Here is an 11,883-nt window from a genome sequence, read left to right on the forward strand (position 1 = left end):
AATGGGGAGAAGAGAAGGAGTCGCACAGGCCCTCGTGAACAAGTTCCTGTTTGAGGGGAGAGATTCCAACTATATCAGAGCAGTAGCTAGCTGGGAGTAAACAAGGTGAGGTCCATGAGAGGCAGAGAGCAGGGCAGACCTGTTAGGTCTGAAGGACAGTGTAAAGGGTGGGGGAAACTGAGGGCCCATGGATGAACCCCAAGGGCAAGAACAAATAAGTCTTCCTCCCCTTTCCAATCCCACTGCATACCATGCCATTCTATACATCCGCTTTCTGGACTTCCCGGGCAAAGTTGAAATGAAATGACTGGGGCAAGTGAGAGAGTCATTCAGGATTGGAAAGGTGAATTGAGGCAAGTGGGAAACAAAGTTTCTGTTGGGGACACTATACACTGAGCAGGAGCCCAACACTCATGAGTGGAGATCCCATCTCTACCGGGTCCCAAGGCCTGAGATGTTGAAAGGCAGGGTAAGTGGAATGCAGAGCAGGATGGGCAGAAAGGCCAAGAACAGAGCTATCTGGGAGGAAAACTCGGTTCCTGCTTCCAGGTGTGCGTGTGAGGCCCCTTCTTTTCCAGCCTTATATCCAGTCCTAGATTCTACAAGAAGGAACAAGGATGTGTAAGCCTGGAGAGGGGTGGGGATGGGGGATACTAAGTGTGTATCTGGGGTCCTTGTGAGATACTTGAGGTCTGGGATCGGGCCGGGGGGGAGGGGAAGCCAAATATCCATGACAGTTCTTATCCTCTCATGTGACTCCTGTTGATGGGCGTTAAGTATGAGAGGGGGTGGTTGTTTTGCTCACTGCTCTAAAGGACAGAGGAATGGGGCCGCAGGGAGTGGAAGGAAGTGCCTGGCTCTCGGGGCTCAGGATGTGTAAACTGTTTGAGGAGGGATCCTTAAAGCTCCGTGTCAGGAGAGGAAAACTTAAGACACTGGGTGTACATCTGAGAAACTAAGAAAGGACTGGGGAGTTTGAGAACTGAAGCAGTTAGAAATGAGAGTAAGGTTAAAATCTCACCATAAGAGATGCAAGGGGTGAGATGAGATGCCCTATTCCCCAGAGCTGATACTGGTTTTGAGGGTGAGAAGAACGTGACAGCGAGGGGCAGGCTAGGAATCCCGTGTGTATGTGGCGTGTGTGGCTGGGAGGGTATTTTCCCTGATGAAGTAGAAGAGAACTGAAGGGGCAGAAAGGGGGCCAGGCCCAGTTCTCACAGGAAGCTAATGTGCAGGATGCTGTGGAGGGTGAAAGTCACGGGAAAGGGAAAGGGAAGATGAACAGTTTCCCCCCAAAGAATTACACAGTAGGCAGGGCCCAGCAGTCCTGGGAGATCTGTGGGTGTGACACGCCCCCCAGCTCCGAGGGGCAGAGCCTGAGGATGGGAGAGTGGGAGGGGGGCTGACCCTGTAGGGTCAGCTCTTGGGGAGGAAACCTTACCTGGTTCTCACATTCAGGGTGCAAGGATGTACTTGTGGGGCGGTGCGAGGCGGGGGGGGGGGGGGGGGGGGGGGGGGGGGGGGGGGGGGGGGGGGCGGTTTCCCAGAACCTGAGCTGGGGATGGCAGCGGTTGAGTGGGCTGCACTGGGCCCTTCAGTACAAGGTGAAAGGTGTGTGTGCTCTCTGGGCCGGTGCTGAGGAGTGACGGAAGGGTCCCTGCGCGGGGCGGAGTAGACCGAAGCTCGCGGGTATACGCGCGCCTGGATTCAGATGATCCGGTGGAAGCCCAAGTGAGTACCACCTCCCCCCGCCCCCGCCGCCGTGTGGGGAGGAGCTTGGCGGAGTTCCGGCAGGTAAGCCGCGCTCAGGGGAGCTAAGCCCCGTCTCAGTGTCGGTCCACACGATCCTGGCCTGGGAGACTGACAGGCTGTGCCGAAGCGAGCTTCTCTGAGTTTCCAAATCTAGTTGCCCCAGCTGCGTTGTGAGGGGCGCTGGGCCGGGCCAGCAGAGCAGCTCCCCGACCCGCACACCAAACCGAAGGTGCCAGGAGCCCCAGCGCCGGGACTCGGTCAGGGGAGCGGCAGGCGCTCTGGCCCAGAGCTCCGGCCCTTGGATCCGGGCAGAAGACACCTCGCCCCCACCACCCTGGCCCCGGGCCCGCTCTTTGGAGTACCTGGTCGCCGACACCCAAGGCGTAGTAGCCGTGCGTCACCACCTCCCAGTGCAGAAAGCAGATGAGCGCGTCCTGCGCGCAGGTGATGGCCGGCGCCGCCGACGCGTACAGTACCTCCAAGCCCGCCATGGGCACCCCAGGCTCCTGCGGGCGGAGGAAGGAAGGGACACAGTGCGGTGAGCCAACTCGGCCCTGCGACTGCTGAAGACTCCCTCCGCTACTCCGCCAGGCCCACCGGCGGCCAAAATGGAGACGCCCGGGGGCGGAGTGCGGCCGCCGGAAGTAACTCCAATTCGGCTCAGTAGCGCGAATGCGCCGGCTGGAAACTAGAGCTGGGCACTTAAGGGTTCTGCAAGACAACCTGCGGGCGGGGCGGGGCGGGGGGCGGGGCGGGGGCGGGGCGGGCGGGGCTGTTCCAAGCGGGAATCCTGCTTTTCCAGGTAGCTGCAGCGACTGCCACAAGCGGGACGTTAAATAAGGTCGCCAGGAGAGGCCACCTTGCTCTGAGCCACAGACTTCCCACCCGCACAATGGGGTGGGCATATGTTGTGGCGAGAGAGTTTATGAGATACGGCTAAAATATATTCATAATAGTTGGCACTATGCAGTTGGCACGTAATTCTAAATGCGTTACTTGAACTCATTAATTTAATCCTCACAACCCGACTCTATAAAGTTGGTATTAATGATAGCCCCATTTTCTAGAGGGGTGAATTTGACCGCCATGACACAGCCAGCCAGTGAGTGGCTGAGACGGTGGCCAGAACCTAGCAGTCTGGCTCCCAGGACAACGTTTGTGTGCTAGATCCCGTGCCCAAACCTTTACACCACCCTATCCACAGCTCCGTGAGGTGTGTTCCATTATCATCCCCATTTTGCAGATGACAAAACCAGCTCAGAGAACTGAAGCCCCTTCCTCCAAAAAGACAAAGCTGCTGTGGAGCTCCTAATCCACTACCAAATTTCAATCATTTATTTGCCTGTCTCTGTGATTTTTACTACCTATTATTCCTTCCACACATTTTTTCAAATCCACTTTTTGTTTTTGCTCAAATTAATTTAGTTTTCCCATCCCAGTCAGCACCCTGTGGCAAGCCACCATCATGTCTCAATTGGATGACTGCACCAACTTCTGAACCACCCCAGTTCATCTCTGTCTCTCAAAAGTCTGTTCTACAATTTGCATCTAGAGATTCTGTTAGGACACAAGCCAAATGACATCCTTCCTCTGCTTAAAATCCTCCTGGGGCTCCCATCAGGGAAAGTAAAGTCCTCCCCGTGGTCTGCAGAAACCTGCATATGGTCTGTGCCCTCTCCCCACTCTCCTCTCCGACATCATCTCCTCTAACTTTTCCCTCATCCCCTGCACTCTTGGCTGCAATAACCTGGACCACCATCCTCTTGTGCCCACATGGGACCTACAAGCAAAGCCAGTCAACTTTATCCTCAAAATGTATTCTGAATCTGACCACTTCCTACTGCCTTCACTGCCTCCACCCTGGTCTGAGCCTCTGGCGTCTTATACTTGGACTAATGCAGTAGCTTCCTAACCAGGTTTCCTCTTCCACATGTTTGGTTCTGCAGGTCTCTGAATGTACTGCTGTCTCTGCCTGGAATGCTCTCTCCCCAGACACCCGCATGGTTTGCTCCTTCAATTTTAAGTGACTCCTTCTCTCATCTCCTACTGGCCTCAGCAGACACCTTCCCTGACCCTCAGGCAAAATAACCTCATCTACCCTTTAATCCCTCCCTCACACTGCTTTCTTTCCTGCAAAGCATTAATCATAACCTGACCTTCTAGCAGGTATCTCTTTGCTTGTTTATTTAACGACTGTCTCCTCACTAGACTGTGAGAAGGGAGCAGCGGCCACATCTGTCTTGTGCACAGGTATACACCTGAGGGTCTTCCTGGCTCAGGGTATACTTGTTGAATGCTGACTGAATGAATTTTTGGTGTGGGCTCAACTTCATGGGGCCAGTCTCATCCCTTTTGCAGTTCCCCACTTACTTTGTTACCTGGCCCCGTATCACTCCACATTTTGTATTCCTGGGACTTTTCTAGGACACCCAGATTCCTGAATCCCATCTGCAGAAGTTGTAGCTGAGTGCCTGTGGTAGAGTGCAGGCATGCTGACCATACTCTCGGTTGTGTTAATGCTGGTGGACTCCTAAGACACTTTAAATGTCCCTCCCCAGTTATTGAAAAATTGACCCATCATTCCCTCATTCCTTCATTTATTCATCCGCTAAACCTCTCTAGGGTGTGTTGCCAGGGATGGCCATGCTGGCTGCCCAGGGGCGGTCCTGTTCCTAAGTACCTACTGTGAGCCAGGCCCAGGTGAACAAGCTGTAGTTAGTTCCTTCCACTCTGGAGCCCACTGTCTAGAAATAAAAGAATTACAGACAAAGGTAACCCAGTGTGAAGACCATCATGACATAGGGGTACTTGGAGGTCTGTGCAAGCCCAGAAGAGGCATCTAATTCAGGCTAGAGGTCAGGGCGGGCTTCTTGGAGGAAGAGATGCCCAACGTGAAAGCCTTTCATGCCCAACATGAAAAGCCCTCAGGTAGGGAATTGCGCAGTTTAGAGGAAGTGGCTCTTGGTGCTTAGAGATGCCTGCTAAGGAGTGAATTGGACACCATGGCATCTGCTATTCCCCAGCCATGCCCCCCCACCCTGTTCCCAAGGGTGAGCCATGCCTTCACCAGTCTGTGGCCCAGCAGGCAACACGGAGTAGTTCCTAGCATCTGTGTGCCACAGGAATGAGGTAAGCTTTATCTCTTGCACTGGGCTGTGTGTCCTTTGGGCCAGTACTGTGTTCTATTCACCCCTGATCCTCAGGGTCCTCCATGGATGAGAGCCCACGAGAGGATCCTCTGGGACAAGAGGTTTGTGTATATCCTGCCCCTGGTCCATCCAGCACTTTCTGGGCACTTACCACCATTGACAAGGGTCTCAGTTGTCCCTGTGAGGCCTGTGATGGACTTAGAAGGGAAGCAGGTGGAAGATGCCTCCCCAACTGGGCCCTCGCTACCTGGGCAGGGCAGAGCCCATGCCAGATATGAGGGCGAGGGCCCAAGATGATGAAAGGAACATGGGCAGTGGCTGCAGCCACCAGTTCCTGGTTGCCAAGTGACAGCAATGTGAGGATTCTAAGCTCCCTGGAAACTGTATCCCTGGAAACCATGAAGAGGTGAGCTGAGGTGCAGGGCCCAAATGGGCACTGAGATGGAATTATTCCACACTGGAAGCCTTCTGCTTTTTTGGCTTAGCATCATTCTAACAAACTCACCTCCTCCAGGAAGCCCTCCATGATTAGTAGTGTTCAGTACAGGAACCCACTGGATGAGTTGGGATGTAGAAATGGGGAAACCTGCCTCTAGATTTCAGGGGGGTCTGAAAGTTGTAGGAAGCTTTCAGGGGGTCTGAAGGTTGTAGGAGAACACCAGCAATGATCACAGCTGCCTCGTGTCCTAAGGCAGCATTCAGGGGGAAGATCTGCAGAGGCGGCTCCAAACCTGAATGGAAACTCTGGACCCACTGTTATTGGAGAAGCAATAAGGTGCTTCTGCTGCCTCACATTGCCTGGATCTAACCCAGAGTCCCACCAACAAGTCCTTCTGAAAAAGGGTGGGCTGGACAGGGATGCTATTGAGACTCTCACAGACAAATTGGTCAATATTCTCTTACTTAATTTCCGTAATTCTTTAAGGTAGAAACTAATATCACCCTCATTTTTAAAGTGAAAAGAGTAAGGCACAGGAAGGTTGTACCATGGCTCCTCAGTGACACAGGATCTGAACCAGATGGTATCTCTATACATCACCACGTGACTTTGCCCCATGACAGCGTCCAAGGGGCTTGCAGGCCTGCAAGCTCTGTCCGAGGTCTGCATAGGAGATGGTGAGAGAGCTGTGACCGAGTTTTTCAGACTTTGGCTAGTGGCTGGTAAGGCTGGGGACACGGAAAACGGTATAGGCTGGGGACTGAGAAATTGTCCCCAGAAATGGTCTAACCATGGAAAGTCTCTCCACCCACAGCGACCCAGGAGGGCCCATGCAGAGACAAGAGAAGCCACAAGAGGGCGCCCGGCCCCACCCAAATGCCCACCGAGGGCAGCCACGCGCTGTGAGGTGCCTATTTCCTTTCCCTTCTCCTCTTTCTAAGGCTTCTTCAGGGGAGCCCTAGACTGGGGACAGCAGTGCGGTCAGATTTTTTCACAAATGGAAATGCCTACTTGTAGAGCTCTGCGCACTGCTGACCCCAAGAGGAAACCGTCCTCGGGGGACCCCAGTCCCAGCGGTCAAAGGGCCTGCTCTCCTCCTTATTTTATTTTATTTATTTTATTTTGTTTTGTTTTGTTTTATTTTGTTTTGTTTTATTTTATTTTGTTTTGTTTTGTTTTATTTATTTGACAGACAGCACAAGCAAGGGGAATGGCAGAGGGAGAGGGAGAAGCAGGCTCCCCGCTGAGAAAGGAGCTGGATGTGGGGCTCCACCCCAGGATCCTAGGATCATGACCTGAGCGGAAGGCAGACACTTAACCGACTGAGCCAACCAGGTGCCCCTGCTCTGCTCCTTTCTGAGGCCATTCTTCTTCTCAAATACCCCACTTCCTTCAGCAGACATCTTTGTATCCATCCTTTCACAGACTTGGCCCTATCCTCTCCCTTTCCCCACAACCTCAGCCCCTTCCATCTCCAGCCCCGAAGTCCCATCAGGTGTGGGACTTGCCCCACCTGGTGTGGCAGCTGGCATGGGTGATCAGCCTCATTGAGAGGCCAGTTGCTCCCCTAACTAGAGCATCAGCTTCATGAGTACAAGAATGGCATCTGTTTGGTTTACTGCCCTCCCTCCAGCTCCTAGAACAGTGCCTGGCATACATAGTGGGTCCCAATAAATATTTGTTGAATTAACAAATAAAAGAACAAATGCATAGATTCGAAAAAGTGTCTAGATCTTGGAGTCAGGCAGCCTGGTTTACATCTCAGTCTCAGTGCTTACTCTCTGTGCAACTTGAGGGAGATGACTTATCAAATTGTCAAACAGGGATTATAATTGTGTCTCCAGTGGGGTTGTCAGAGAGGATTCCTGGAGATGATGTCACTAAAGTGCCTCCCATGGTGCCTGGCCCATGGCAGGGGCTCCTAAGTGGTGCCTCATTATTTGAACTAATGAACCCTTGGAAAGCAGCTGCTATTTATTGAGAATTTACCATGTGTCTGGCACTCTTCTCACATTCTCCAATTCCATTTTTGTAACTACTTGGTGAGAGGTTGAAGAGCTCAGAGGGGTTCAATAATGTGCCCAAGGTCACACAGCTGAGAAGAACAAACTTGGGTTTCTCTCCGGAAGTTGAAGACTGTAGCTTGCAAGGCCAGACTTCTTGGGTTCAAGTCCTGGCTCTATCACTTTCAAGTGGTTTGACTTTGGGCACGTTTCTTAGTAGGGAGATGTCAGAAGGGACAGTAGGGGGCTGCTGCATAGGCCTGGGTCCTTCTTTCAGATTTGGAGGAGTCAAAGACACCTACTGTAACGTTGCAGTTTTGTTCCCTTGAGACTGAGGCACCAGCCAAGGCCTCTGGAGCCCTTTTTAGCTCCAGCCCCACCCGGACCCCCATTATATACTGGGCCATTTCTTTGGATTCCACCTAGAGCTGGAGTCACCATGTAGTCAAGTAGGCAGGACACACACATAATCTCTCTCTCTCTCTCTCACACACACACACACACACACACACACACACACACACACGTAGCTTTAGAGGAAGAAAGTGTTGGCTTTAGCTGTGTAACCTGGGCTCCATTGCTCTGCCTCTCTGAGCCCTAATTTCCTCATTACTTCATTGTAAAGTGAAGGGCAAAGGGTAGTGTCATATAGGAGCATCATCTAGAAAATACCCGAGACAGGGCTGAGACCTGAGCACTGGAGGGAAGCAAGGAGCCATAGGAAGGTTGATCTATAGGACTATTGCCGGAGGATCTGGCACTGATTTCTACAGCTCTATTAGAGGCCATTTTCAGAAAAAGGTAAAATCCTGATTTTTGTATGTATCTGGAAGGAGCACGTATTAAAGACTTAATTTTACTTGTTAAACAGTGAAGGAATCAGACAGATGTTAGAACCGGTTCAAAGAAAAAATTAAAAATGCATGAGTTCGTATGGACAAAAAGAACTGACAAGAAATGGAAGCAAAGCTAGTTTTCCCACAAAAGGGAGGGAAGTGAATTCTACCAGTCAAGACAGAGTTTGCATGCTAATGAGTTAGTCACCGAAGAGGAGCAAAATAGCTCAAAGACAGTGAACAGGGTGAGAATCAGACCGCGGGAGGGGGTTCTACCCTTTTCTCTGTGGCCCATTTTGGCCCAGAAATTTCAGGTCCAGAGTCTCATGCTGGCAAGCGCAGGGCTTCTCAGCCCTTCTGGGATCAGTGTTCTTATCTGTGAAATGGGGTCACTAACCATCTGGCCTCCCAGGGTTGTCACGTAGGTGACACAAGCTGGTGGAGTTGAGTATCCAGATGGGACCTCGTGCCACGGGGTGGATCGCACCCTCGGTTCATCCTCCTCACATTTCGATCTAAGACAGACCGTTATAGCCTCTGACGAGGGGACCAAGGCTCACAAAGGTAGTCGTGCTTGCCCCGTGAATGAAAACTGGCCTCACAACCCTGGGATGCTGTTGAACACCAGTGTGACCTGAGGCAGGTCACTGCCCCTTTCCCCAGGAGGTTTCGATCCACTGAATTCTGAATGCCACCTCCCAATCCCTGCGCTCTGTGGGAGTGCTCCAAGGCTGCCAAGCTGACCAGGCCAGAGCAACTGTGGGAATGGCCTGGTGAGCAGGTGGTGTGAGTAGGGCAGTCAGGGACACTGATGGCCAGGGACATGGCGGGGATGAAGTCCAGCCTCCGGCATGCAAACTTCAGACAGGCCAGAACCACCATAGTTTCCACCTTGCTCACCAGCCTGGTAGAAAGGGCCTGTCCTGGCTGGACTCTAACCAGCCAGGGGAAAAAAAAGGGGGGAAAAAAAAAAAGATGTTTCCCAATTGCTGGTTCAAACTCCAGGTTGGCGAGAATGAGAAGGATGAGACCCAGGCCAGCTCATCAGAATCAATGTTTTCCCTCTGCCTACCCGTGGCCTAGCTGTCATCCCACACACAGCTGTCCTCTGGGAGCGTCTCTGTGGCAGCTGCAAGGCAGGCTGTCCTCCTTTGGGTCAGGGCCTCCCATACACCCAGCTCTCTGCTAAGTCCTTTGGTGGAGTTAAGGGAGGGGCCCCTGTCTTCGGAGGGTTTCATTGTCAAGTTCTCCATCAGGGATGCGGTGCTTAGGATGCTTCGTGTGCAAAGGAAGGAAAATCCAGTGCAAACAGGTTTGGGCAAAAACCCCTCCAATTTATAGGCTTATGTAAACAAATGAAATGAGGAGAAAAGGAGGTAGGGGTGAGGCAGGCATATTCTGCCTTGGGAGGACACAGAAGATCTCCCAGACAAGAGACATTTGAGCAAAGACCTGGAAGAGGTGAGGAAGTGAGCCAGGTGGAAGTCCCAGACAGCCAAACGGCAAGTGCAAAGGCCTTGAGGTGCAAGTGTACCCAGCATGTATGTCCAGAGCCTAGGAAGGGAGGGGGGAGGGGAGAGTTGAGGTCTAAAGGGTCACCTAAAACCAAATATTGGGAAAAGACTTGAACAAACAAACGAAAATGTTTTTAAAGAAAGCTCTCTATCCCGTGGCCTGAAACTCAGAGTCTGGTTCCTGCAGGCTTTGGTGGGGATGAGGGTTGAGATGGGGGAATCAGGTGGGATAGGAGGATGAGGCAAGGACCACCCCTTTCAAGCTCAGCCCTCTTTGACCTTGGGAGACTCAGACTAGGAGCTAGAAGAATTCATGGCTTCGCTCCACAGCACAGCTAATTAACAGGTCCTATCATTAGTGAAAACTTCAGCAAACAAAGCCTACTCTGGAGTTGCCTAAAGCCACTCCACCCCTGCAACTGGGCTAGGCCAGAGCTGTGTGTGATAGGGGCTGGCCCACCACGGATGGGCTCTGGTGCACAGAGCACTCTCTGTAGTGGAAGTGTCCAGACCTGGCCCCCATCCAGGGGACATAACTTCATGGGAGAGTAAATGATGGGCATTCCAGGCTCTGAAGACACTCAAAATCTTGGGAGAGAACAGGAGATATCAGCCAACTACTTCGTTTTATGTATGGGGAAACTGAGGCAGGGGGCGAGGAGTTGGTGCACCCAGGGTCAAACAAGGGGATAACCACAAAGCTAGGACTTGAATTCAGACTTCCTGATTCCAGTACTCCTTTCTTCAAACAGGGAAGACTGAAGAGCCTAGACTAGGGCATGCCAGCCCCACAGTTAACCGAGTGAATCCTGGCTTCACCAGTTGTTGGCTGCGTGCCCTTGAGCCTGTCACTTCACCTCTCTGTGCTTCAGCTGCCTCATCTGTAAAATAAAAGTGATGCTAATAACAACACTTAACCTCATAGTTGTGGCCTAAAGGAAATTTGGTGCTATCTGCAAAAGGGTTAGAAAAGTAAAAAATGGTAGTGTTGGGCTTCTGAAAATTCTCTCTTCTATAAAAGCACTGAAAACATGGGCAAAAATGGTCAGAATCAACATTTTCAGAATTGTTGAATTAATCAAAGGCTCACAGCAATCAAGGAAACAGTTATTCAAGGCAAATGGTTAAATATTATTAAGACATGACCCTTCTGCAGCCCGCCCCCAACTCCCACCATGGTAGACCTAGAATCCAGCAGCCTGGTGGCCACCAGACATGACAAAATTCAGTTGCATCTCTTTCAAAGCCTTGTTCCCAGAGTATTGTCATTATTTGGCCTGTCTGATGGTTCCCTGGAAGACCCCTCTTGCAAGGTGGACTCTATTTGACCTGACCAGGAGCTCGCCATGAAAAGCAAAAAGCTCCCCCACCCCCTCCCCCCCGGGGTGGGGGCATTTTACAAAAACCGTTTAGAGGCAATTGTTTAACTTTGGGGCAGCCTGAGGCGGTGGCTAATGGTTGGCAGAAAACAACAGGCTTACCTGGGCTAACCAAAAAGCTTAATGGGAAAAGCTGAGGAATGGCATGTCCACAGGAGGCTGTGAAATGCTCTGACATATTCCTGGGAATCTGAAAGGCTGTGTGCATGTATGTGGAGGGCTCCGTGCACCCAGGGCTGTGCAGATGTGTAGGAAAGATCTGAGAAGGTCCTAAGCTCTCCCCCCTGGTTATGCTTAGGGCCATGCTAAAGCTGGAAGAGAAGGCAGAGGCAGAGTTATCCAGCCCTTGGCCTGAGTCCTGGGAGCATGCCCAGACGTGCACAGATGGCCCCTCAGCAAGGACTGGGAGACTCACCCATTCCCAGTGCTTAAGAACATCTCTGCTCAACCATTGGCTGACCACCACAGTAACTGAACAGAGACATTTCAGTCCTGCAAGAGAAAGAATACAGACTTTAGAGAATTCACTCAGAAGTCACTAGAACAAACAGCAGCAACAAAAACCTGTGGGGATGGAGAGAATCTGGCTTCCAGATTCTATTCTATTCCATACTATTACATGTTATAGTATGTAAAATGTCCCACTTTTCACCAAAAAAAAAAAAAAAAAAAATGAGACCTGAAAATAAATAAGAAGCCATGACCCCTACCCAGGAGGAAAACAATCAATGGAAACTGTCCCCAACAAAGCCCAGACATCAGGCTTGAAGCCCAGACAAAGACTTTGAATACTCTATTTTAAATACATTTG

At 51.4% G+C, this 11,883-nt stretch overlaps 1 protein-coding gene and 1 long non-coding RNA gene across 5 annotated transcripts in view; one reads left to right on the forward strand and one right to left on the reverse strand.

Moving 5' to 3' along the window:
- The window catches only part of PSMF1 (proteasome inhibitor subunit 1), a 45,559-nt gene extending 43,163 nt beyond the window's left edge, over positions 1-2,396 (reverse strand). For 3 of the 4 annotated variants that reach the window (XR_009405448.1, XR_009405447.1, XM_059406702.1), the window contains exon 1: positions 2,115-2,396. Coding sequence is in view for 2 of the 4 variants with exons in the window: in XM_059406702.1 (XP_059262685.1) it covers positions 2,115-2,243 (129 nt within the window). In the remaining 2 variants the exon portion in view is untranslated. The remainder of the gene's footprint in view (positions 1-2,114) is intronic. The other variant, XM_059406701.1, reaches the window with a different exon arrangement.
- On the forward strand, positions 1,572-6,996 carry LOC132021803 (uncharacterized). Its single transcript, XR_009405449.1, has 3 exons — positions 1,572-1,731; positions 6,155-6,247; positions 6,533-6,996. It is a non-coding gene; the product is annotated as an uncharacterized LOC132021803 (long non-coding RNA).
- Positions 6,997-11,883: the final 4,887 nt, after the last annotated feature.

The sequence above is a fragment of the Mustela nigripes genome, chromosome 7 (assembly GCF_022355385.1).
Source record: "Mustela nigripes isolate SB6536 chromosome 7, MUSNIG.SB6536, whole genome shotgun sequence".
NCBI classification, from domain to species: domain Eukaryota; kingdom Metazoa; phylum Chordata; class Mammalia; order Carnivora; family Mustelidae; genus Mustela; species Mustela nigripes.